The 27,677-nt window shown below is 40.2% G+C and overlaps 2 protein-coding genes across 4 annotated transcripts in view; both read left to right on the top strand.

The window, feature by feature from the left end:
• Positions 1 to 10,942, top strand: part of mapk4 (mitogen-activated protein kinase 4) — a 22,607-nt gene extending 11,665 nt beyond the window's left edge. The window contains exons 3-8 of the mRNA XM_061038809.1: positions 961 to 1,105; positions 3,306 to 3,388; positions 3,630 to 3,708; positions 5,132 to 5,348; positions 5,596 to 5,761; positions 6,652 to 10,942. Coding sequence (XP_060894792.1) covers positions 961 to 1,105; positions 3,306 to 3,388; positions 3,630 to 3,708; positions 5,132 to 5,348; positions 5,596 to 5,761; positions 6,652 to 7,608 — 1,647 coding nt within the window. The 3' untranslated portion in view covers positions 7,609 to 10,942. The remainder of the gene's footprint in view (positions 1 to 960; positions 1,106 to 3,305; positions 3,389 to 3,629; positions 3,709 to 5,131; positions 5,349 to 5,595; positions 5,762 to 6,651) is intronic.
• A 1,689-nt stretch (positions 10,943 to 12,631) lies between these two features.
• Positions 12,632 to 27,408, top strand: me2 (malic enzyme 2, NAD(+)-dependent, mitochondrial). Of its 3 annotated transcripts, XM_061038808.1 has the most exons (15): positions 13,869 to 13,985; positions 16,651 to 16,802; positions 19,753 to 19,886; positions 20,028 to 20,177; positions 20,327 to 20,402; positions 20,881 to 21,042; positions 21,143 to 21,356; positions 22,491 to 22,588; positions 22,744 to 22,857; positions 23,044 to 23,155; positions 23,496 to 23,638; positions 23,969 to 24,071; positions 24,268 to 24,338; positions 24,944 to 25,042; positions 26,002 to 27,408. In XM_061038808.1, exons 1-15 carry the CDS (start codon positions 13,919 to 13,921, stop codon positions 26,161 to 26,163), a joined length of 1,857 nt encoding a protein of 618 aa, XP_060894791.1. In that variant the 5' UTR covers positions 13,869 to 13,918; the 3' UTR covers positions 26,164 to 27,408. The 3 variants fall into 3 exon arrangements, with proteins under 3 accessions (XP_060894790.1, XP_060894791.1, XP_060894789.1); XM_061038807.1 differs by lacking the exons at positions 13,869 to 13,985; positions 26,002 to 27,408 and adding an exon at positions 12,632 to 12,789 and having other exon boundaries at positions 24,944 to 25,120; XM_061038806.1 differs by lacking the exons at positions 13,869 to 13,985; positions 26,002 to 27,408 and adding an exon at positions 16,268 to 16,403 and having other exon boundaries at positions 24,944 to 25,120.
• Positions 27,409 to 27,677: the final 269 nt, after the last annotated feature.

Raw genomic sequence — 27,677 nt, 5'->3', positions numbered from 1 at the left:
GGAAACTCATCTATGCCTCAATACAACCCATTCTGTCTATATGGAATAAGCCTTGATGGTGTAATTCTGTGAGGAGTAACAGACGCCTCTTTATCAACCATAAAAATATGTGTGCCATTTAGAAAAAATATCTAGTCTCCCTATATATGAGGCAATATGCAGCAGTAAAATGTAATAGTGCATGGCAACAATCTAAAGTCATCTAAGATCATGACTGTGAAGAAGTCACAGCAGCCTCGGGCAGAAGATTTGGGCTCAGGAGAGACACGAGACTAGGAAGAGAGAAGAAGTGATGAATTTAAGTGAGAGAGTAAAGTGATTACAGAGAGTGAGAGGTGGAGTGTCGTAAAAAAAACCAAAAAAAAACAAAGTGAGAAAATGATTGGTGGCAACAGGCAAATACATGTCATTACAGGTAAATCTGTTTTTTATGTTAATGAACTCCTCTGTAGCTCATTTCCATGCACAGTGTCATCAGTGTTATTCCCAAGGTGAGAATTTGTGAAAGTGAAAGCAGGCTTGTACAGAGCAACCCTAACAAGAGGATTTGTGTTGTTATACAGCAGAGCATCACAGGCTCGGAGAACATCAGTACACCTGCAGAGATATTCTTCACTGCAGAGAAGTCACGTTCCATCCTCGCCTAGATGACATGACTTGATTAAGTCTTTTTGGATGCAAATCAAATGCCTCCCAAGAGAAGTTTCTTACTTGTGTAGCTATCTGACTTTACAATGTTTTTTTAAAAAGCAACAAACTGCAGACTCTTTTGTAATGAATATGAATAGTTGGAACACATCGTTCTCATGCAAGTGCTTCAGATTTATAAGCCAACGTGTAACAAGCCATTCTGTTGCATGCTCATCATCACTAATAAAACTTCTGTATATACCCACTTAATGTCTATGACTCACCTGTTCCTGCTTTTATTGCACTCATGCTACTCGTCTGCTCCTCCAGGGCTATCTGTCTGAGGGTCTGGTAGCTAAGTGGTACTGTTCCCCCCGTCTGCTCCTGTCCCCTAACAACTACACCAAGGCCATCGACATGTGGGCCGCTGGCTGCATACTGGCTGAGATGCTCACTGGACGCATGCCGTTTGCAGGTAAACCTCTTCCTCCTTGGCATACAGTCTCTGCTGCTGAAACACTGTTAGCATGCTCTCCATGCCCAGCAGAAACTTTGTGATATTTACGATCATTAATTCAATGACAAAATGGAAAAATGATCAAATCATTAGTATTCAGCAGGACAATCTTACCACTCAGAGTCCTGCACGATCTTCCTGAGAACTGGCAGTTTTTCCATTAATTTTCTGGCATTTATGTTGATGTATTTTGGCTCCATTGAAGGACAGTGCATGTTAAAGATATGCAAAATAATTGAAATGAAATTCATTTTGCGAAGCTTCTTGTTATGTGATCATAAAGATTTAACATTTTTAAGGGTGAACAAAGTAGTATGCACATAAATCAGCAGGTGAAACACTGTAAGCGGGCCTCTCTGACGTCGAAGTGGATACAGTATAGTCACACATTTTTTGTGTCGTCTGTTTACTTATGTAAAGTTCTGCCGAGCAGAGATGCTAAACAGGTGCTTAAAGTCTCCATCACGAGATGACATCCACTGAGAGCTGAGGAGAGTTTTTCTTTTGCAGAGTGTCCTCCTCCAAAGATCCTTTATTCTCTTTCTGCAGGCTACTTCTTTGCCTGACCAGAATAACAATGATGATAGAGAAAATCTGGCTGTCTGCAGCTGATGTAGTTCCTCCTGATAGGCCTGATGTGACCTCCACCAGCCCTCTACACCACATGAGACATGATGCTAGAAACTCATAGCGTCATCTGTTCCCTGGTGTCCCTCTCTGCCAGACGTTCACACGTCGGCTTTTAGACATGCTTGTCTTGCTTTTCACTTCGCAGCCAGAGTTTACATGGTGCATTATTTTGATGTTTACTGAAGTGGAAGCAACTCTCTCTCATCCAAGTACACTCCGCCTCTTGTTCCTCTCTTAGAAAAATGTGATAAAATAGCACCACCTGCTGGTTCTAAGTGACATGAGGAAAACATTTAAAGGAGAGTTCCAAACAATAAGGATTTTCACACATGAAGAGAACTTGTGGAAATTGCCTGAAGTTTTTGGGCTGAGCTGCATGTATGAACACAACGGCCACATTTTTAACCCCAGCTTCGTCCAGACCTTTTCAAGCCAGACCCCTTATAAAATCTGTTAGAGTCAATGTGTTCACAGGAAATGTTCAGGCAAATTCACAGAGGGCAAGCCGGCTCGAGTGATGACACGTATGAAATATAACAGTTTTATTACATGCACAGCAATCACATTCCCACCATTCATGTTACACGACAGTCACAGAACGGTCACCGCTGGCTGTCCTGCAGCCTAAAAGGTGCAAATGTGATAATCGTGCATGAAATGAAACTTTTTAAAATTCTCTGCTTGGCAATATTTTCTTTACCACTCATTCATAGTTACTGTGAATGCAATGTGACTTGATATAAAAGCATAACATTTTAATTGTTTTGTTCTACTCTGTCCCTTTGTCAGCAACTTGGATTTCTGCAGAATGTTAGTATCTCCTGAGACCCCCTCCTGTCCAACAGGAAGGGGATAGGGACATAGGTATATGGATAAGCAACTGTCAGGAGTGCATGTGAGAAAATGCTGCACTGCTTAAAGTCATTCTCTTTTCAAGCATGCTGCTCTTCTGGTTAAACCCAAAAGGAGGATATTTAAAATATTGATGTTCCTTGTCAGAACTTAAATGTGATTTGGGGATTTCCCAGAGTTAAGCGTGACAGCCTCTCGTTCCTTCCAGGTGTTGTTCAACATATAACAAACAAAGCTATAATGTTCCAGTAGTTTAAAATTCGGTCCTAATTGGGTCAAGGTCTAACAATACTACATTAAGATAATATACAACCTGCAACAAGTGCTACCATACAAGCTTAAATAAAACTCCTCTCTACTAGCCTCAGGATGGGTTTACTCTTACATAAACGGATCATTAATCAGAAGGGAAAGGGAAAATAAAGTTGTGTATACGTCATTATTTAAGCTGTATAATGATCATTTCTGCTCTAATTTTTCAGTAGAAAACGTGCAGTGTTACATCCTATCTGCAGAATATTTTGAGCCCCCTTAACTGTACCATTTCTTTCACTTGACAGCTCAAAGCTCCCAGGTATTCCTGTTTGACTCTAATTGGTCACCTCTTCCTCTGCTTATGTAACCAATCCTCTGCTTGTGCTCCTCTCGCCTCTGATTGGTCGGGTTCCTCTCCCAGGAGCCCATGAGCTGGAGCAGATGCAGCTGATTCTGAACACGGTGCCTGTGCTGCGAGAGGAGGACAGACAAGACCTGCTACAGGTGACGCTTCAGTGACTTCTACTCCCATAAGTCTGTTTAAATATGGAGCAGGGTGTCGTCGTCGTCATGTTCTGTTTGCTGCTCTAGACTTGACAAGTGTAGTCTGCAGTGCAGACGAGGTTAAATGTGAACACGACTCTTTCAAACAAGGGCCCTGTCTGTCTGTTGCTTTCAACCACAACTTCATTTATAGCAGGAATCCAATAAGGTATTATTTAACCCCGCTGTCGTCCTTCCTCAGGTGATGCCTTCATATGTCAGTCATGGATGGAGAGTCAAGAAACCCTTTTCGGAGTTGCTGCCTGAAGTGGATGCTCAGGGTGAGCAGAGGGAATTGAGTAAAGGGAAGGTCAAGCGGTATAAAAGAAAATGAGGACAAATGAGATTAATTCACCGTTTTCACACAGCAACCTTTTTTTTTTTTTACCACGTAACATTCAGGGCGGGACGTTTATGTGCTGGTACCATTCAAGCATTAACCTCTGCTTTTGAAAAATGAAGCCAATGGGGAAGAGCAAGAAACAGCAGCTCCTCTATTGAGCACTTGTGGCTGGCTGCGAAAGCCAAGGAATCCCAGAAAGAGCGCATATTAAAAATTCCCTTTTTTACAGCAAGAATAAATATGTTTACAGTTAAAGAAAGGGGTTTGGTATCACAAGCTAATTGCTTTATTGTCCAAACTGTATGGGGGTAGATTTTTTTTAAATGAAGGATTTAATCAAACCTGAGAGTTTTTCATTATTCAATTAGGGACGTGGCTGAGTTGACTGACAGTTGAGTCTATGGTGCTGCTATGCTCCAAATGTGCAAGTCATATTGATATAAGAATTGTGACAAATAATTTCTAAACTGCCCAATTGATTAGAAACCAAGATTAAAATACATAGTGAAAACCAGAAAGAAAACTGTTCATATTTTCAGGTAATATAATACATAATGATAACCCTTTAGATACAGATGAACATCCATTTCCTCCCTCTTTGCTGGTAACACTTCCCCTGGAAAGTCCACTAATCAATCCGTTTTAATTTGTATAACGGCAATTCATAACTACTGTTTTGTCAGGACACTTTACAATGAGAGCTGGTCTTTTTTTTTAGAGTATTCAAGAGACCCAGCATAAATCCACCATGTGCAAAACATGGCAACATTTGGCAACAGTGGCAAGAAAAAAAACGTCCTTTTAACAGGCAGAAACCTCAAGCAGAACCAGACTCTAATGAACAGCCATGTGTTGGGCTTGGAAAGTAGAATAGAGGGAGATGCAGAATTAAATGGATAGAGACAAACAAACAGAGCAACAACAACACCAGATAATACAGACTTAAGGCTAAAATGCCAGAAAATAATGGTAAAAGTATCTGAACTTTTAGCAGGATGAGCAAAATGAGAAAGTGTTAAACAAAGGCCTGATGTCCTAGCTAACATTAGCTAGATATGAATGCTAATGTTAGCAGTTTTCAGTTGAGATCTGTTAAACATTTGTCAGAGCCCCTGAATATTTTCATTTGCAAACCTAGAACACATGCTTCATTAAAAAGATTCCCATCCTGCATGAGATCAGAGCATGTTGGCCGCCGGATGACCATCATGGAAGATTTAAGGGGGTGACAAGCAGAAACAGAAGCTTCCCTGTGCAGAGATGGTGGAGGTCTAGCAGCCATAATTTTGCCCTGAAAGAGGATCCTAAAAAATAATGGGGTTTTTTTTACAACGTGTCATTACATCTTCTTCTCCTCTCAGCTGTGGACTTCCTTGAGCTCATCCTGACCTTTAACCCAATGGACCGGCTGACAGCTGAAGCAGCTCTGTCCCATCCCTTCCTCCAGCAGTACTCGTGTCCGGAGGATGAGCCCACCTCATCACATCCCTTCCGCATTGAGGACGAGCTTGAGGACAGCCTCATCACCGAGCAGAGCCTCAGCAACAGCAACAGTCAGGCCTCAAGCATCCACTGGAGGTTTGTACATTTAGGTGTTTATACACGGATTTAAGTTAAGTGCGAAAGCCAAAGGGGATATGTACCCATACATTTGATTTACTGTGTTTTCCCGTAACATGTAACTTCTAGATCTCAACTTATTTAATTGATATCCTCAGAGTTACAAAGCACAAAAACAAAGAAATAGGCTCCACCTACCTTATAAGTGTTTGCAATCTCTGCACAGCACCCCTTTCAAAGCTCTCAATTTTCTGCCTTGACACAGGTATGAGAACAGCTTATCAACAGACGTGTCCTGGCAGCAGTCAGGTGGGAGGTGTCGCTGCATGCCCCCCAGCCACAACACCTCCGACATGGGAGACACCACCGAGGAGGAGGAGGTGCAGAGGGACCCACGGGCCAGTACGGCCTCGCAGCTGGAGGAGGCTCAGGTTGGACTTTGTAGCCTTTGTTGCTCAGCGGTGCTAATTGAAGTCTTCTTTTTGTTTTTACTTGCTTTGCGTTCAAAGTGTTGATTTGATTTTCCCTTGTTTCCTTTCTTTGTGTCATTAATGCATTACATTCTCTCTCAGTCTGCTTATGACAAAGTTCTTGTAAAAATTACATATTTCTTGCATCATTGAGGCTGGAAATGCTCGGTGTGCTTGTTAGAGGTTGCTATCACTGTCTTTTTAAAGAGGCATGCACTTTATGTGATACATTTTTTAGCCTTTAAAGATTATTTAGATTATTAAGAGCCTTATAGCACATTCACATAAAATCCATTATTTTTGGGAAGATAAGTTTGATAATTTTATATTCTGGACATCATTTTGTAGAACAGTTTACCAAACAAACACAGTTTTCTTACTCTAGAATCATCTGAAGATTTTCTTCAACTTAATTTCTACCAAAAAAAACACCTTAGCATGATGTTTATGATTAACAGTTTAAGGCACAAAACCTTCTCATCCTTCTGTCTAAGAACTGTCTCCCTCAATCTTTGTCATGGGAGATTTAAAATAGACTATTGACAGGACCTGTTGATGACCTCACTTGACACCTTCCTTGCAACAGAGTTTACAGGAATTAAAATAACTATATAGAAATGATTTATATTGTCAGTAATAGTCTTGTTTGCTTTTGTAGGTTGCAAAGAGTAATCGATATTCATTTCAATCGGTTTCATCACCTGCTAAAAACTCCTCACAGGAGCTTTAAGTGTATTTTTTGCCTGTACTGTTCCTTATAGATAAGAATGAGTGAAATGAATGTTCTACTTTCCATTCTTCCCCATTAATCACCTTCTCCAATCACAACTGTTTCACTGTATCTTTTCTAGGTCGATCCACGCAAATATTCCCACAGTAGCTCAGCCGAACGTTTCCTGGAAAACTCCCACTCCTCTCTGGAGCGGGCCTGTGGTTTGGGCTACGGGGATCTGGATTGTGGCCGCTCCTGTGACTACAAAGTGGGCTCTCCTTCCTATCTGGATAAAATAGCCTGGAGGGAAGGCAAGCCTCAACACTACTCGGAACCAAAGCTGATCCTGGATCTGTCTCACTGGAAGCGCAACACTAACAGCCTCCCTGTGCCTGCTGGGCCGATCTGCGGCAGCGTCGTGGAGGACCTGGGAGACGTGAACGGGGAGAAAGCAGAACAGGAGGAAGACGAGGAAACGGGGGATTTGTTCAAAGAGATTTCTCGCTGGGTGGAGAGCACCCAGTCTCGTCTGCATTCACCCAGTCCCAGCCCTTCTTTGGAGCAAAACTCACCCTCCTGCTTCACTTCCTCACCCCCTCTTCCTCTCTCCCCGTCTGACCTCCCAACTCCCGTCTTCCACTACACTGAAGTCCTGCGGCAGCCATCAGCGGGTTATGATGAAGACACACTGAGCCCGCTTCCACCTGTCTTGTCCTCCTCTCTTCCCTCACTTCTCCCTTCCTCTCCCACCGCTCCTCTGCCTCCTCAGTCGCCTCCAACTGCATCTCCCCCCATCTCACCACTTATCCCTCCTTCAGAATCTCAACCCCTGTCCTCGACTTCTTCGATCACTCAGCCAGTAAATGACGACTGCTTGGAGTCACTTCCCGTCAAGCAAAAAGATCGCCTGTTTGACCTGGATGTTTTTATATCCCGGGCTCTGAAACTGTGCAGGCAGAATAGGGAGAAAGCAGAAGGGAGGAGAGGAAAGGAGGGAGGATGGAAGGAAGAAAGCAAACAGCAGAACATTAATCGAAAGGTGCCCAGACTTCCGGAGCACAGGACTCCACCACCTCCTCAGACGCCCAACTCTTGATGCTGAGTTTCAACTACAGGTACAACACAGAGCAGCGTCATAATGGATAGCACCTCCTTATTCTCATAGTGCATTACTATGTGGTTTAATATGCTGCATAAACATTAGGCTAGACCTCAGTGTTAGCAGCTCTCGTCCTTTTGTGACTCATGCAATGACACGCGACATGCTGTGACTGACACCGGCACGTAAACAAGCAATCCTGCAACTTTGTCAAGATGTGTTCTCAGGCAATAAGAGGTCAGAAAGCAGTTTGGTTAATACGAATAGCCATGCTAGCATTGAACATATATCATTTGTTCTAAACAAACATTTGTAAAAACAGTGTGCAAATGATTGTAGGGTTTATAATCATTGGTCAGACTTTGACTTATTTTTAAACAAACATCCGACTAAGAAGGAGTCGGCCTGTTAGCAAGACTCATCTGGGCCATTTTCAATATTCATGCGGCGGCCATTTTCCTCTGTTGTTAAACTCAGAATTAGAAGATAAAATACTTAATAATATCTTCCTGCTGTATTCTAGATTATAATTCCCATCCTCCTTCTGTTAAACGAAAAGCGAAGCCGGAATGTACATTTCTATCATTTAAAAAAATGAAGGGAATCTGACAGACTTTATCATTTTAGTGCTTGTGTTTTATCTGCAACCGAAGGACAGTAGAAGGTGAAAATGTTGAGGGACATCGAGCCATATTTCAAGTAAAAACAACATTACCAATAGCAACAGTGAAACAACAGCTAGTGCTAGCATTGAACCTATATCTCCCTAGCTAATATTACTGCTAGGAAGCTAGCTATTAGCTTGGTATTTAAACAGATTTGCTATTTTATTGTGTAGCACTTCCAAACTGTGAGATTAGCCCTCAGTCACTTCCTAGCTGGAACTTTATTCTCTCTTTGCTATTGTTAGCTGTTGCTTACAGTCATTAATGGGTTATAAAACATGTTCTTTAGACGTAAATATGGAACAATGTCCCTCCAAGTTTTAATGACGGTTGCCTTTTTTAGTTGCTAATCAGCTGAAAAGTTTTGAAATAACAATTTGGCAGATTACCTACATTCAACAGAGCTTGTCACTCTAAGCATGAGTTTAAAGGGATAAAATAACATGTAGGCTACTTTCTTTACAAGAGATCCTTTGATTTGTGATAGTTAATCAGTCCTTTTTCAAATTGTCAGAAAGTCTTCCAAAGATAATGTTCACAAGCTGTGAGTGACGTATAAAATGCTTTTTCCAAGCTCCTCTGAATGTATTTACTGGACAATACTAAATTATGCTACGTGATGACCCGAATGGATCTGATTTGTTGCTATTTTAACACACGGTGACTTAATGAGCTCTGTCACTGCTACCTGCCTTGTAAACTTGTATAAAACGGTTTTCATATTGTATTCTTTAGTATATTTCGCAAGATTGTGTTCATGATATTCTTGTGTCTTAAGATATTTCTGTATTCTTTGCTAAACGCTAGAGCCCAACATTATGTTCATTTGGAGTGAGTTGTATTTTGTTTAAATGTGGAATGCTCTGTTGTAATAATTTATGATTATCCTGAATACCTGCTCTAGTTTGATCACAAATGGTTTCGTATTCTGTCTGCCTGATTTACCAAAACCAGGTCAGAATCTGCTGTACAATTGATGAAAACGCTCTATCCACTCTGTGCTATGAAAGCAAGAAATCTGTCACCAGTGTGCACACTTAAATATTAGCTTCAGAAAGCTATAATGCTAACAACAAAAAGCCTATATTTTGGAGATTGTAAATTCATTGCAACCAAAACTATTTGTACTCAAAGCTCATCAACGCTGCCCAGCTACTGAGTAGATGAGTGTGAGTAAATGTGATTTAATCTAGCATCTAATGTGTCTCATTCAAGATAACCGAATTAGATCAAAAATACAGTCAGCTGTAAGTTATTAACGGATAAAGGCTGTCGGCTTGTGCTTTGTACTTTTTTGATCAAAGGCATCTCATTCGTTTCACATATCAAACTAAAGAGCTATTGGTGAGCATATGGTAACAGCAAAATGAGTCTGTTGGGCTTGTTCAAAAAAGTTATACAGTTGAATCCATTTGCCCAGGACACACAGCTCGCACCATCCCAGGTCCGACTGTTTGATATGTAATACTCTGCTGACCTGGTTCACTCAATGGGCTTTATGCACATTTAGGTACAATAGTGAGCTGCTTAAAATCACTGCCAGCACAGCAACAACACCTAGAATAAGATGTATTTTATCTGGCATTACTGACTTTTAATCAGTTAGCAACAAGTCTTTCATACTGTCTTACATGTTCACTCTAACTCCAAATACACACCGTAAACAACCCACACAGAACAGCATAGGAGGAATGAAAAGCCTTTTTCCGCAGTGGAAAAAAAATAATCTTATAGATTTTTTTAAATGCTTTTAAAATGAATGTGCACTTAAAATTCATTTTAAAAAATGTTGACTTTGTTAATATTTCAATTTCAGTATAGACAAAGTGCAGGGGTTTACTGCAGATCATCACGTGCACAACATGAACAGCCATACGTGACAAACTGCTGACAGTACAACCTCTGATACAGAAAAGCCAGATACATTCCTTCATACTCACATTAGACATGGAGCACATGTAGAGTCAATAGCACATTAAGATTTACTCAGCCAGATTTTAAACACAACAACAACATGCTAGTTCTCATCATTAATGTAACTCGTAGGTATTAACATACTTGGACTTTATCGCTGTACTAACTGATGTGCTTATGTAAAGAAAAAGTACAAGCTTTCCATTTTCTAATCTGGAGATATTTATCTATCGGCTCATAAACAAAAGCTGTGCTGCAGTGAATCTCATTAGAACAGGGTCTAGAATTAAATCCATTGAGGTCCAGTGATCACATCAGGCTTTTTACAGTTTCTCTGCTCGTTATCTGCCAGCAATACCATCCGTTACTAATAACACAGGCATACCTTAACAGCTGGTTACTGGGCTGACATTTATTAATTTAAGTTTGTGAAGCAATGTAAAAAAAAATGTGCCTCATTATTACACCTTGATGCTTCCAGCTTGCTGAATGTAACATATCCTGTCTCTTCTGCATGGCTTTCACAGCTATTAAAAAAAAGCTAACATTTCTTGTTTTTATTTGGTGACACTTTGTTGTAAAAGTCAGATTTCTGTTGGCTCTGATGTCTTTTGTACTAATGCTGCAAAGAGACCTCAGCTTTTCATTTTGGAACAGCTGAGAAGTTTTTAAATGCTCAACAATGATTGATAGTATCTTTCTGCAGTTTATGTTTTTGCTGAATATTTAATAAAATATTACTGAAAGTTTTATTTGGCCTTTTGTTTATCGCTGTTTCGTTTTATTGAGATAAACATTAGTTGTGATTTCTAAGATCACTTTGTATTTTATTATTATTTATGTTCATGGACATTTGTCAGACCAGAGTATCATTGCATTATAAGACAAAGTTTGCAAAACCTTTTCTTTAATGGGCCTCAACTCAAGAGGAAAACATGCCAGGCCACTGAGCCCAGAGTAGAATGCAAACAGGAAATGAATAAAAATACAAAAACCAAACAAATGGGGCGCTGGTGGCTCAGTGGTTAGTGCGCACGCCCCATGTATGGAGGCTGTCGTCTCAAGTGGGTGGCCCGGGTTCACCTCCCACCTGTGGCTTCCTTCCCGCATGTCATTACCCACTCTCTCTCTCCCTGATTTCCGACTCTATCCACTGTCCTATCTATCCATTAAAGGCACAAAAAGCCCAAAAATAAATCTTTAAAAAAAAAAATATATACAGTATATATCGTCTAAATTCAGATTTAGAGTGAAGCTAGTTTTGTCCTTAATGTCTTTTTTGTTGTTGTAATTTCACTCTTAAGAGTGGAACAGAGTTATAAAGTCAATTTTGGGATCTTCACTGCTGAGTTTTTTTGTTCAAATATTCATATAGGAACATAGGCTACATTTGAAATTACAGCAGTAAAAATAAAAAAAAGAGAATGAGCTCCCTTTGGGGACCGTAAACATCTTGGAGCCCTGTTCAGCAGTGGTCCACTTGTTGTATTTACTGTATGTGTTGCAGCCAATGTGAACTTTTAAACAAGATGAACAATTCAAACCAGAACTCTACCGCCCTCTACTGAACAGCAGGTAATGTTATAATGGGATGTTCTTTCCAGCTGTTTCTATTTTTACTTTTTCTAATTTAAATTCAGCAAAAAGGGGGGAAAGGGGGGGGGGGGGGGGGGGGGGAAGTAGCCTAGATTAATCTAGATTAATGAAAGGAAAAATCCCAAAAGCTCCACAGGGTGTTTCACTTCATATTGTTTGATGCTTCAATTTAATTTAAAGATAAAGATAAACTTTATTGATCCCCTATGGGGGACATTTTTTTGTCACAACAGCTCAAGAAACATGAATATAATTATCAAAAATAACAAGAAGTTAACAATCAAACATATGTACATCAGTTAAATAAAGGGAGAAAAAATACAATAATAGAATAATATATATATATTTCTTTTTTGATTTTTTGATTTTTTGATATCCTTTATTAATCCTTGAAGGAAATTCGGGTATAATACAGGGTATGTACACTTCCACTTGTGGAAAGAGTTATTATTATTAAAAACGCACTCAGTGTGTATATTATTGATATGAGTCATGAGGTGGTGATACTTTTAAAGAGTCTGATTAAACAGTCTACAGATGGAATGAAAGACCTGCGGTAGCTCTGTCTTGCAAAGGTGTCTCAGTCTGCTGCTGTTTGTTAAAAAAATCCATTGTCACAGAACCAGAATATAAAATCCACACAAACATAAACAAAAGAAAACGTGTTTTATTTAACAGCCTTACATTTCTTTTAAAATCCCACATACTTCAAATGTTAGGACCTCCTTTTAGAGCAACTACGGCCGGTGATTGCGCCCTCATCTTGGGCACGATGTCACAGAGTTTTACGGTAGAAGGAAATCCCGACATGTGATTGGATGAACGGTCTAGCGGTGCCCTCTCTCCTCTGCAGCACCGCTTCACTGCATCTGTGGCTGCCGGTAAGGGACAAACCAAGAGGTCAAGCAGCAGCAGTTATCAACATAAACCCTGGAGAAAAATGCTTTATAAACAGTAAACTAACCAACGGAAGGAACTGTGTGTGTACAATATTCAGTATCAGGTAAGACGTGTGGTGATTCTCTTGAAAGAGGAAAGTCTTTCTTCGTGTCTGTGCCAAGAATTAGCGAGCAAAGGGTCTGAATGAATGACAGCCTGTCACTCATCAGGGTAGGAACTTCCGCCTTGTATGTCTTGTATCATTAACAGACATTTCTTTTTTTTAAATGGGCTGTGGGGTTTTTTCTGTCGTTCACATTTCCGCTATAAACAGGTGCTGAAATAACAACGGAGCCAGTTGTAATTATGCTAGCCGAATGTAGCATCTGTTAGCTGCGTTCTGTTTATGGTTGTGTATAAGAATGCTAAGCTAACTACTTAGCTTACCCCATATAGACTGTAAATAATGTAATAACTGTAGTGAATTGCAATATTTTCTTGACATGTACATCAGATTATTTTCTGTGTAAACATCATATGGTCACACTGCCATCACCAAACAGAAGATGTGTGTAGACACAGTGAGAGGTTAATATATCCTTCATTTTATTACATGGTTACAACAAAACCAATAAAAAAACATAAAGACTTAGTTTTTACTGTCCTTTCGTTATCTTGCTATTACTACATTTAAATCAACTATATTTAAGTACAACCACATCAAATATTGCACAGTTTCTTCACCAAATAATCAATTCAGATAGCCCTCAGTTAATAAAACAAGGTGTGCATACTTCTTACTGCTACTGGTCATAGAAACTTAAAAACAAGATAGTCTAGTCTTCCTTTTGTCAGGGATTAGGTAACTAAAACACTTGTAGCTAAAGCCACACCTTGTTGCTTTACATCAATGACTAATGTAATTAGAAACATTCAAACATTGGATTATAATACTCTGTAATAATACTATTTGCTTTATTTTACTTATATACCTGTGTACTATGTTCCCTGGAAAATTCCCCTCTCATACCATAATAAGTTGAAGCCTGTGTGTGTGTGTGTGTGTGTGTGTGTGTGTGTGTGTGTGTGTGTGTGTGTGTGTGTGTGTGTGTGTGTGTGTGTGTGTGTGGGTCTGTGTGGGTGTGGTTTGTTTGAGTTGGTGTGATTGATTGTGTCTTAAGCTAACAGGATGCTCCTACAAACATGAGCAGTAGCTTTCTGCTTTCCGGAGTGAAAACTCTGGTTATTGAATTATGTTTCCTGTAGCCAATAATCTCCATATTAAGAGAACCTCCAGACCCAATAATTCAATATGTAACTGTAAGTCTAGACTATTCTGTGTCTCCTGTTTGCTTACCTTTTTTAGATGTCAAAGTTTTATTTAGTATATATTTACATGAATATATCAAGGGCCTTTTCCAATTTTGCCTTGTATGTAGTTCTAAGATTTCAAAGCAGGGACCATTAAACCTAAAGTTTATACAGTGAGGCTCAGTGATTATGTTGGCCAAATTCCAGCCCTGCAAATGACTGTGCTGTTACAGATTTAAGCACAATCTAAGAGAAAGCATTGCATTATAAATCTGTTAAGAAATCCCCCAAAAAGAATCTCTAGGTGTGTTTATTTTCTGCTTGCCGTCTGTTGCAGTCCTGACCAGTTTCTCTTTGTGGGAAGTGTCCGGTTTGTGCATTTATAATAGCTCTTCCAACACTGATAACATTCTTGTCTATTATGGTTTATATGCCAGGTGTGCCTTTCTAGTTGGCCGACACGAAAATGAAACCAGGATAACATGCAGTCTCAACACTGGTTGCTTAATGGTGACAAGCTGACAGTGTCTGAAAGAGACTGTAATTGCAAAAGTTTCAAAATCTTCTTTGTATATTTTGCCAGTATTATCAGGTGTTCAGCTTTCTGTGTTCTTGAAACAGGTGGGAAGCACTTTTGCAACCGAAGCACTTTTTGTATGGTGTACAACTCAAAGGAAGGAAGTCAAAAAGGCAGCCTCAAAGCCGTTTCTTCTCTCGGAGTGTCAGAGACTTCAGATGTCTGCTTATTATTTTTGTTGCTCACACAGCCTGTCACTTTGGCCTTGGATTAAACGCTGCTTTCTAGGAGGTGTTTCCTGGAAATGTAGTTGTAATCCAGGACTGGGCCAGCTGGCTATGCTTGTAATTTCTTTCATCAGATATTTTGGTGTCAAAGGAGAGGCTCATGATAAGACAGAGGTCTTCCTCTGAATCTGTTTTTAACAAGTAAAGGCTAATAGTAAAATTGCATCCCTAATAATATAAGCATTGAGTGACATGTTTTTTTGTATTAAAATGTGTTTTAATGTATTTATTTTGTGTCTCCAGTGGTTATTTTTTCTGATAAAAAAAATGCAGACAAGCAAGGTTAGTGAGGCGGGGAATAGAGGAGGACAGGAAACCCCTGACAGCACAGATGAGGGCTGGTTTGTTTCATGAAATGACTTTAGGTTTGGGTTTTTTTTTGACAGCTGAGCTCAGCTGACTGTCCTTCTGGGTCGTAAAACCATTCAGGAGCTTATTTTTCTCCCCCTGTGTTATCAGATCAAATGTTTCTGTAATATAACAACGACTCAACATTGTTTGCTATCTTTATGTGGTCACTACAGACAGATAGTCTTTCGTATCCTCATGTATTTTGTATTTTTTAAGGAGCACTACTCTTAGAAGTCTGCTGGCCCTCATGTAGTAAGTAAAGAGGAAACTAAAATAGACACTGCGTGCGATAATGCTCACGTTGCAGCCTGTTACCCACAAAACCTGCTTACAAGTCCACTTGCATTTCCTCTGGGTCAGGTCTTGACATTTGGGAAGGTCAAAGGGAATTCATGACTGACAAAGAAGTGAAAAAGCATAAGAAAGTGGTAAATAGAAAGAATGACTTTATATAGTGGTTTGTTTAATAAATTGTGTTGGCTACATCTCCTTTGAGGTCTCTTTTGCTTGTTTAGTTGCATCATGATACTTAAGTAGTGAGATGAAATGTTAAGGCATAAGATAGCATTGTATCTTTGAGGACTATTTGCTACAATAACTATTACAAGGAGAGGGGAGGCAGTGCTGCTCTTCATTTTATGCAACTGGTTTCAGAGTGAAGTATACTGGCCTCTTTTCTGCAACAACACAACATGACAGCTACTACAGCGAATCACGGGTCACATGCATAACATAGCTCCTACAATGAAGATACTATTCTCGGCTGCCAACAGCAGCTGAAAGTAGGGTAGGGGCCCGCCACCCTCGTGAGAGTGATTGTGTTGATGATGTGTCATTTAAGGAAATCCTGTTGTCACATACAGAATTTTGTAAATTCACTGCCTTCCTTGTTTCTTTTGGTATGTTCTAGCAGTTGCGCCTCATGAGTCTTGCTTCCAGCCTGTGAAACATGTTACCTCTCTCCGTGACTTCCCATCTTTCTTGTCTGTTGGCTGATGTCACCATGATTTAGCTGGTTTTCTGTCTTCATGTGAAGCTCATTGCAAAAAGGATTAGGGCAATCTTTCAAAGCTTTTTTCTCAGATCACACACTAAACCACTTCAGTCCACATCCAGATTAATGACTAGACCCTGCTGTCGGCATCTGTAATCCTCGAGTGTGTGATATTCTGTACACGCACTGTGCATTCGTAGGCTTCTGTGATTGAGAGTGTGTCAGAGGACCGTCATACCAGAGTGTGAAAAAGGGTCTGGTGATGTCATGTTTAAAAGGTTGGCACAAAGATATAGTTTCATGTGTACTGGCACCATAAACACTGCACTTCGGTTTTAAACATGCAGAAGACTTTGTCCTTCCTTGGTGATATGAACCACTGTGAATTAATGTTTTAACCAGGAGACTGGCTGGTAATATTCAGCATCCCAGACTGTATCTTACTATGTACAACCTGTTATTTCATCTCCATGATTAGGAGGATAATAATCGACCAATAACTGTTTCTCTTGTCATTTTCATCAGCCTCCCACCACCCGTGGACCTGTCTAAGAGCGTCCACCATGTTGTCTCGGTTGAGAACCACCTGGTCCCTGAGGCCCTGTGTCTCTGTTTGCAGATGGGCACACACCAAAGAGAAAGGAAAGCCCCTCATGCTCAACCCTCGCACTAACAAAGTAAGTGGATCACTGGTGTCGCCTGTATGTGTCAGCATTTAAAAAAAGGCTCAGTGGTTAAACAGATGGCAGCTTTATTAACATATGTTTGAGCAGGTCAGACCATTTGTGCTGGATCCATGCCAGTTATGTCAAGTTAAAAAGGGGGCTAATTGGCGTTAGCTTTTTGTGCATCTGGGTGGAGAAAATGTGATGCATGTCTGAAATGTTTTCCTCTGGTTGGTAAAAAGTTATGGAGGGAGATGTTCTGTAAATTATAACGGAAGCGTATACAATGTAAAATATTATTTTAAATGTTAAATTATCTTTTTCAATATTTGGTTTAGGCTTTTATAAATAATCAGTTTCCTAATATTCCTTCCTTAAATCTTGAGGCCCTGTATCAGGACTTTTCCTTTTTTCGGGTTAGATGTTAGATGTTCCTATCAGAGACAAAAGGTTTTCCTCCAGCTATTCATTTCCCTCTGCTGATTTGCTTCCAACACTGTAAACCTTGAAGTGTTGAATTTCTTTAGGAAGCCAAGCTAGTATATCAATTCAATCTTTCCAAATGCTGTACTTATGCATCTTCAAAATGTTGAAAGCATCATCGTAAGCAATGTAAAAACAACTTAACAACTCTGCTTCCTAACTCATTTAATAACAATTAGCCTTACAAATTGTGTTTGATTCCTTTGCCTTCAACAGAAATTATTAACAAATGCGGACATGATCACCCCTCCTCAAAGCTCAGATAAAGCCATTTTGTGTAGACTGAGATATTGAGTTTTGAAAGAACTGCTTTAAGAAAGCAGAATAAGTCTGTTTGGGCACTTACCACACCCAGTATCTTGGCCAAATGTTTTTTTTCTTGAAAAGCTTTTTATGAAGTTTAGTGACTAACTGTCTATGCACTACAGTTTAATTTTCCTTTTCTATTTCACCTCATTTTACTCTTTATACCCGCCCTGCCTTTGAATGATATGGTATGCCTCCTGTAATGAACTTTGAACTTCCTTGTGTTTAAAAGGCGTTTTACACATAAGCTTGCCTTACCTCGACATGAAGGTGTAACCACACCCAAACAGTGTTGTCACTGCTGCATGCATACTGCAGCAGGGTAGGGACAAAAACAGATTAAACAACTTAACAAAACATGTGTGCAAATATGTGTGCTAGTCTCTTACATATGAGCATCAAACTCGATGGTCAGTGTGGAAAGTGGGAAGTTTTCCAGTTGTATCTGCTCGTGGTTTGTAGATGGTGAACTTTAAAGTCCCACCCCTGGAAATGTGGATTCAGTCCGTGGTTAATTGTTTGGCTGCGTGGTGTTTCTTGTTAGTTTTTCCTTTAACTACTGCAAGTCACAAATGACATTTGAAACATGAAGCCTTGGCAGCTTGAAGTGACATGATCTCACTTTGTGCAGGTTGTGCTAAACTTAGCTTGGACTGCATATGTTGTGTTAAACATAGATCTTCCACAGGCCAGCTGGCTGATGGAAACACTGTATGTAAAGCAGCTATACCGCCGTAAACTCTCCTGGTGTGACTCCTCATTGTGTTCATTTCATCTGCTTTGGTCTAATTTAGAAACTCATGTAGGGATCAAAACTCACTGAAGTGTTACAAGCCTTCAGAAGAAGTCGTAAGGCTCTTCTTCTGTGGTCACGGTTGCTGTTTAGTTGAAATAAGATGGCAACTGTAGCATCTCGTCTTTAATCTTGAAACATGTAAAACTGCACGAGGCAAGGCATAAACTTGATGCGTTCTTCCTCTTCATCCCGGCTTGCATCAGCAGACTGCGTCATCACCATGCCTCTCATTATGACTGAGCATACATCTATGGAAAGTAATAGAGTTGCAGACATGCAAATTAAGATACGATGCTTGTTTTTTTTAAGTTATTTGTATATGCCTTTATGCGTATATCAGATAGGACAGCTGAAGAGAGACAGGAAAGGTTGGGAGGAGAGAGAGGGTTTGACATGCAGCAAAGGGCCGAGGTTGGACCCGAACCCACAGTTGCCAGGTGTCAGAATGATAAATGCTAACAAACAATATTGAACAATCAGTAAATGTTAAAACATAAAGTAAAATAGATAGCAGCATGTTTCATTCCACAGAGAGGAAGTGAGCACTGGAGCTGGGAGAAGTGAAATGCTCCATCAGCATGACTCAGCACTAAACCAGGGGAGCCCCCAGCATACATCACTCCCACAGAATAATCAGACCCTCTCCCAGCCCCAGACGTTATGGCTTCCACGTGTTACGACCATATTTCATTCAGAGATTGGCTCGTTGTAACACTGACTGCAGGAACGTGAATCACCCTGTACCCCTCCTCCCTCGTCCTCTCTGTTGTACATGGGGTGTTTCTTCCTCAAGCCCTCTTCATTGGCTTCTTAAAGGCTTACTCCCCTCTTGTCCCTCTTTTCCTTCATTTCTCCAACTGCAAAATAGCTTCCACAGCCCCCCCCCCCCCACCTCCACCCCTTTCGCTCAGCTGCCTCGTTTCTCCTGTTTAGAGTCAGAAGGTCAAGTCTCTCAGGACTCAAAGGTGCTGCAATGCGCACTCTGATCACAAACACTTCATCACAGTGTGCGTACACTTCCTGCAGCAGAGGTTCTGCAAATTGGTTTAGTAGTGATCATTTTTTATTTCAATGACACTTGCACATGTTGGTAGCAGAGAGCCACCGATAAGTGGTGTTAAGTCATCTCCTGTAGATGCACATTACTAACTATGATAACCAAATTCAGGCGAAGGTGTTGATTGGACCGTGACTTGTTTTGAATTCAAAGTAAATAGGTCTCTTTAAGTTCAGAATAAAACTGTGAAACAAAGCATCTGCAAAACATCAGATTGTAAACTCATTATATCCACTGTAGCTTTATTTAAATTAATTCTAGAATAATAAGTTATTAATCTAATCTTTTTTTGCTCCTCTCTTTTTGTTTGTGCTCTGTAGGGCATGGCCTTCTCTCTAGAGGAACGACAGATTTTGGGGATTCACGGTCTGTTACCTCCCAAAGTGGAAACCCAGGACACTCAGGCCATGCGCTTTCAGAATAATCTGAAGAAGATAACTGATCCCTTACAGAAGTAAGGACACATTTTCCTTAAACAACAGAAAGTAAAACCACAGTATGACCTTCTTTCTGTTGTATTTTAGTGTTTTTTTTGTCATCATACAGAATATTTAGCTTCAAACAGCACTCTAACGTTCCCTCCTTCTTCATACAGGTATGTCTACTTGATGGGCATCCAGGAAAGAAATGTGAGGCTTTTCTACAGGGTGTTAATGGAAGACATCGAAGAATTAATGCCAATAGTCTACACTCCCACTGTAGGCCTGGCCTGCACACACTATGGACACATCTTTAGAAGACCCAAGTAAGAATGAAGTATATCTATCAAATATATACAGCTGTAATAGAACAATTAAGGAATTGAGTTGTACATCTTTTCTGATTGTTTTTCATAGAAGAATGCATCTTACCATGACTGTATATTAAACTTATCATCTTTGTGTCTCTCACCAGGGGCTTGTTCATTTCCATTCGGGACAAAGGACATGTCCGTTCCATCCTGGACAACTGGCCAGAGACCGATGTTGCAGTGAGTATGAGAAAACCTCACCAAAGTATAAAACCGTGACTCCTGTATTGTTTCACACAATGCCTTGTATGATTGAACATATTCATGGTTTCAATGAATGAATGGAAAAGAGATTACCAGCCAGCAGAAAAGAGTGAGGATAACGAACCAGTTGTTAAATATAAACATCATCATCCCCGCCTGCATGCTCGCTCGTGAATAATGTTGTCTGAATATTACCTGCTGCGTCCACTCATCGGCTAACCCAGACTTCACACATAAATATTACTAAGGGACTGGCAGAAAAAGTTTGTGCATGTGTGAAAACACCACAACTTGCAATTGTCATTGAAATTCTTGGTATTTAAAAAAAAATATATATATTCTCCTTGTCCACATTTGTCTGCTAAGGTCTAGTTTAGTATTTCACGCTTTGAGAGTTTTTCTCCAATTTAGCTGACCAATGTGCTTCTTTTCCTCTCTCTCTCTCTTTCTGTAGGCAGTAGTAGTGACTGATGGAGAGCGTATTTTAGGATTAGGAGACCTGGGGGTTTATGGAATGGGAATCCCTGTAGGAAAACTCTGCCTGTACACTGCCTGTGCCGGCATCCGACCTGAGAAGTGTCTGCCTGTAGCGATAGATGTTGGAACAGATAATGAGGTAAGAAATATTAGTTTGTGTTGTCTACATACTGTATGTGTATATATGCTTTGCAGAAATGTAATCATCCTTGACATGTTTGTCCTTGCCCTTTAATCAGACTCTCCTGGAGGATCCGCTGTACATGGGCTTGTACCAGAAGCGAGATCGCTCTCAAGCCTACGACGAGCTGATTGATGAGTTCATGGAAGCTGTGGTGGAAAAATACGGACAAGACACACTGATCCAGTTTGAGGACTTTGGGAACCACAACGCCTTCCGCTTCCTCAGGAGATACAGGGAGAAGTACTGCACCTTCAATGACGATATCCAAGGTTTGAAAACAACTCCTCACACAGCACTCAGCAGTTTGTTTGACAATGCCAGTGTCCCAACAACTTCATTAACTTTGGAACAGCTCAGTTGGTGCTGCTTAAAAAAACCTTCTAGAGGGTTTGGATGTGTCAGTCCATCCCTCCCTGTGGCCTTAGTCTAAAATGATCTTCTGTTGGGGGAACAAGAAGAGCATGTTGAGCTCTACGGCTTAATTTTTATCAAGAGCCTGAAACTTATCCATTGCAATGAACGTGTGGTGACCTCACATAACTCCTACAAGGTAGTTCAATATTGTGCAGGGACCCTTTAGAAAACGTACCCGGGATGAGTTCAAGGCACGGCTGACAGCTGTAATCGAGAATTGTCTGCTGTAACAAAATGTGTTCATGAGCCATGCTGCCTAAAATCGGATAAATAATGTTGTTAATAATAAACTTGATTTAAGAAGCAACTGTCTTAACTTTACATTACATTACAAAGTGCTTCACGTGTATAAAAGAAGCCCATGAAGCAGACAAGCAATCATAAAAAAGCCAAAGAAAATGGGTAACAACAATAACATCATTGAAAATCTCTGATCGATGTTTTTAGATTAGGTTAAAAGTTGACCTGATTTCCTCGTGCAGCTCTTTCCAGAGCTTCAGGGCTTTAACTGTGAATGCTCTGTCAACCTGAGTTTTAAGCCGTGAAAAGACCTTTGCCCGAGGATCTCAGGCTGTGTAATGGTAGCCTGGAGAGAGGCCATGAACAGCCTTAAAGGTCAGCAATCTATTCTAAAGCACATGGTGAGCCAGTGCAAGGAGACTGAAACAGGTGTAATGTGGTCATTCTTCTTGGTTTTTTTGTTAAAAGTCTGGCAGCTGAGTTCTGTACAGTCTGGAGCCGTCTTGTAGTTCTTTGGTTGTGGCAGGTGAAAAGGCTGTTATTGTAATAATCAAGATGTGACTGATTATCTGTGTGATTAATCAGGTCCATTAAAGACTGAGACCATAGATACAAATCAAATCAAAGATATTCACTGTATGTTGTGTTCGTGTGGCAGAAACTCTGTTTTTTGAGTTCAGAGTTTAAACTGAAATTCAGCGTCTAAAGAACTCCTCTTTATAATCGTATGTCCCTCTGGATGTGTCCAGGTACTGCGGCTGTAGCCCTTGCTGGTTTGTTGGCAGCTCAAAAAGCCGTTGGAAAACCGATCACTGAACACAGAGTGCTTTTCCTGGGAGCTGGAGAGGTAAGATTCTTTTACCCATGTAATCAATATGTGCTTAAATCCCTTTGTTAAAGCCATGCTGCCCCCTACAGACCAAAGAGGCTAATTTAATTTGCACTATATTTACACTGCCATAATAATTTGAACCTTGAACTATGAGGTTATTTTGCTCGTAGGCTGCTCTTGGTATTGCCAGTCTGATTGTAATGGCCATGATGGAGACGGGGATGAGCCAGGCTGAGGCCAGAAGTAAGGTCTGGATGTTCGATAAACATGGCTTACTAGTAAAGGTCAGTGTGTGTGTGTGTGTGTGTGTGTGTGTGCGTTTGTGTGACACAGAAATGAACAAAAATAACTTAATATTTATATATCCGTCTGGACAGGAAGCCAGACAGTCTGTGTAATTAGTGAAAAGTGGTTTAACTCTTTTTTTGTATTGACTCACTGAAGCCATCAATGTTGTTATGTGACTCCAGGGCAGACCACAGGAAACAGACTCAAACCAGGAGGCATTTGTCCACGACAGTCCAGGAGACGTGCAGAGCTTCCTAGACGCCGTCAACACCATCAAACCAACAGCCATCATAGGTACCTACGGGTTTCTCTATTTGTTTGTCAACACCTACCATCGTTTTTAAAAGTTTTTTAAATTTGTTTTTGGAACCAAACATGCCCTTGTTTGTTGTGTTGGAATTATTTTAATGATCATATTAATTGAATTCTATCAAGTGGGAAATTGGATCAGGTAAACAAAGAAAGCCACTTTTTAATTGAGTCTATCTATTATTTATAGAATTCATATTAAACAATAAACGGATCATTAGTAGTCCTAATTCATCCTGTCATGTCTTGGTGCTGTAATTCTGGGCTTAGCCTGTGTAGTAATGGTACAAGCACAGGGTGACCAACAGTCCTCTTCTTCTTTCAGGTGTGTCTGGGGCTGGACGTCTGTTCACTCACGACGTCATCAAGACCATGGGAACCCTGAACGAACGACCAATCATCTTCGCCCTGAGTAACCCAACCACTAAAGCAGAGTGCACGGCAGAGGACGCCTACACCCTTACTGATGTACGCAGTTCTTGTGGCTTTACTTTCATTTGTACTTCTATTCATTAATCACTTCCTGGAGAAAAAAAACACAGTTCCAATATTGGGAAATAATTCCTTAAAGTTACAGAGATGTGCCTGTCAATCAAATCTAATAGTCAGCAGTCAGTCATGTCTGGAAACAGCAGCCAGCGGTCTGAATACTGACCTGCTCTCATTGTATACTTTATGTTCCTGAGCTGAGCTGAGCTGAGGAGATGTAGGGCGGGGTTTGCTTGTTACACTTGTGACATCACTCTTCCTGTTTTTGTCCTCTTTTCCTCATCATCATTATCTCCTCATAATCCACAGGGTAGATGTCTTTTTGCCAGTGGCAGTCCATTCGGTCCAGTGACTCTGAGTGATGGCCGTGTCTTCACTCCTGGACAAGGGAACAATGCTTACATCTTCCCAGGTAAACAGAAAACTAAACTGAATGTTGATTAAAGTGAAAAGGAGGGATGGTTATGTATAGACTCCTTGGACCTGAAAGATGGTTGTGAACATTTAAAACAAAGTCTAGTTTTTCCACAGCACATGAACTTCTTGGAATCCTTGAACAACAATAAGAAGGCTAAGAGTTGAAGTGGTCTTTTGTTTGTTTGTTGCAGGTGTGGCCTTGGCTGTGATCTTGAGCGGAGTGAGACACATCAGTGACACTGTCTTCTTAGAAGCTGCCAAGGTCTGAAGTCATTACTAAGTATCTCTGATTTAGTCTTCTGCACATTTTCAGAAGTTTATCTCTACGTCGCCCCCTCACTCCATCCTGCACTTTCTCGCTGTCATGTACGTATGTATGGTCGTTTTAACCCTCTGATGTCTCCTGTTCCCTCTCTTTCTAGAGTCTGCCTTAACAACTAATAGATGAAGAGCTTTTAAAAGGCTGATCCTGCTTTGCACTCCTTCCATCTGTGTTCTTTCCTTTTTCTCTGGGCTACATTTAACATTTAACCACATTGATTCATAGAATTATTGATAAAGATCACATGCAGATTTATTTATTCTCTGAGGCCAGTACTGAAATGTCTCAGATTAGACGCTGGTATTTGCATTTTGGAAATAAGAGTTGTTTTTTTCTTTAATTTGATTTAACACCTTATTTTCGAATATCTTTCGTCTTGTGTTTCCTTTTTCAAAAGCACATATTACATGTATGATTATACACTAGTGTAGTTATCAAACAGCAGAGTAATATACTGTAGGTAAATAAGAGTAGTAATGTGTATGTGTCTGTTTTGGACCCTAAGAGTTCATCAAATGCCTAAAACCATTTTTTACTCCTTCCAGACCCTCTCAGAGCACCTGACTGACAAAGACCTGGAAGAAGGCAGACTCTATCCTCCTCTCTCCAACATCAGAGAGGTTTCCCTCCAGATGGCTGTCAAGGCAAGTCTCCTGAATATGTCAATGTCCTTTACAGGCAAAAGTAAAGGTTCCAACTTTAGATAAATATTTTGGCCAGTCTCAAACCTGATAGTCAGAACTTAACTATCTTTGTCTTAAGTTATCTTTAAGCATTTGAGCGTTTCACAACTAAATGTTACTGTTATTATTAACGTAGGCCCAAAATGCCGGTTTAATGTTGCGTCAAAGCTGTAACGTGGCAAGCCACCACTAGATGGGGCTGTAGCCCTTGTTAATGGGCCTTCTCCCCCTGCTTTACTGCCTGGATGTACACCAGAACCGGGAATAGATAACTTCTCGTAAGTGAGCTGTGTCCATTGAAAATGTCATATAACAGGGCGCCGGATAGCTTAGCCGTAATGTCATTGCTCCATGTACAGAAGCTATAGTCCCCGTCGAAGTACCCGTGAGTTTGAATCTGGGCTCAGCACCCTCTACTGCAAGTCGTCCCCCACTTTCTCCTCGTAACATTTCCTGTCTCTCTTCAGTTGTCCTATATCTAATAAAGAAAAATGGAAAAAAAAATAAGTCTGCTGGAGCCATGTGTAACCACATTCAGTACAGTAATGTGGATGTTAACCTGTAAGGAGGACAGAAGGCTGGTGGTGCTAGCAATGCTAACATTGGCCACACTCTGCAAACCAATTTGACATAGTTTGAGAGTAATGCATGTACCTTATATCAGCTCCATATGATAAAGCAGCCAAATGTGCTGAACTATTTCAAATAATCAAATAGACAACACACAAAACGGTTTTGGACAATACATTGTGCTTAATATTGACTGTTTCCTGAGTGTTTTCTTAACTTTAAACTAGTCCAGATGTCTGAATTTTGAGTTCCGTTTGATCTACAGGGAAATTAAAAGCCTGGGACATCGCCTGACACAACAGTTGTCTCACAGTGTAACTTAATGCTAATAATTCTCTTTCCTGCTGCAGGTGGTAGAGTATGTCTATGCTAAAGGCATGGCGTTCCGCTACCCTGAGCCTATGGACAAGGACAGCTTTGTACGTGCAACTGTGTGGAACACCAACTATGACTCCTTCCTACCAGAAACCTACGACTGGCCAGGCGTCAGCTTCACCCCCAAGACTAAATAGAAGTGTAACAGACCCTCACTGTGCTCCGTTTCACAATGTCCCTCTTCCTTTGTTTCCCACTTAAATCTCAATCACAGATCTTTTGAGATGATCACTGTTGTTTCAGTGCAAACATCAACTTAGACAGTAGAAGCTCCCTGCTGTCTTGTTGCTGCATTTGCACCAAATCAGTCTTACTAGATCTGTGAAGTTGTAGATTGAGTGAACTTTGAAAGATGACATTCAAGGTGAAAAGGCAAATTTCACTTCACATCCATTTTTTAGGCACTTTTGCATCACATGTATACCTAAGTAACACCTGGAGGGCCCTCTGGTGGTGGGAAAAAGGCAGTGCAGATATCTGGTTTCATTGTTGAAACCTTGCATCTTAATCATCAATACTTTCTCTGAAAATGAAAGTAAGAAAAATAACTTTAGAAGCCGACTTGTTTCTTTACCTAATCAACTTTTAAATCATACATTTAAATGGTTAAGTTACTAATGTGTACTGAACGCCATGTGAAACTACTTTTGTTATACACTCCTGATGCACAGCTGCAGGCTCCTCATGTCTGCTGCTATAAGCTTTAACATGCATATGTATGGACATTGCTTTTTTTTCACATCAGGCGGTCCTCTGGTGACTTCACTAACCCTTCACTAACATCAAACATATGTTTCGAGAATTACTTTGACTTAGATTTAATCAGGCTTCGCTGCCTATCAGTGAAGGTTTAGCAAAGCTGAAGGCGAAAGAATTTGGCCATCATTTTTAAAGTAGTAAGAAAGGGAGAAAACATGTTACTCAGGGGAGAAAGAGTGTTGGAAGGAAGGATCTTGGGAAAAAAAATATATTTTATGAAGGGAAATTATAGTTATGTTTAAAAACACTTGGGGAGTACAATGTTCACTCCAGTAACTTTTTGTTCCAGCACTCTCAAACATTGTGTTTCTCTCTCAGAATTGATTTTATGTTGTGGGGGGGGGGGGTTATTCAGTATTCAGGTGTTTGTGCATTGTGATGTATATTAAATACAAAGCTTTTAATCAACAGTCCTTAAATGAGTCCATCCCTTTTAAAATAAATCACTTTTTGCCCAAGTGTGATCAACAAAATATAAACTTTACTAAATATTTAATATTTAAAAATGTGCAGTCAAATGAATTGAAGAGATTTTTTAAAACTATTTTGTTTAATGTACATGTTCTTTTGTGGAAAGTGAGACGGTCTGCTGAAAGAATATTCATAAAGTTGTGTTAAGTACATCCATCTGTGTGTGTGTGCGTGTGTTTGCAGGTTGGTGTGTGGGTTTTGCACATGATTTACAGGCCGGGTGTATTTTCACTTTTCTGATCAACCCTGATTAATAACAGTAATAATAACATAATGGGGTAGTCACATTATCTCAATTAAACACAAGAGTCAGAAAAGGCTCTGATGTACTCGGCTTTGCAAATACATTGTGAAGGAAATTTGGGAAAGGCAAGTTTATTTATATTTTCAACAAGTCAAGTGCTGCACATGAGACTTCCAA

Source organism: Labrus mixtus, chromosome 5, assembly GCF_963584025.1.
Source record: "Labrus mixtus chromosome 5, fLabMix1.1, whole genome shotgun sequence".
NCBI classification, from domain to species: domain Eukaryota; kingdom Metazoa; phylum Chordata; class Actinopteri; order Labriformes; family Labridae; genus Labrus; species Labrus mixtus.
The sequence above is the reverse complement of the archived record's forward strand: the minus strand, read 5'-3'. Positions and strand labels throughout refer to the sequence as shown.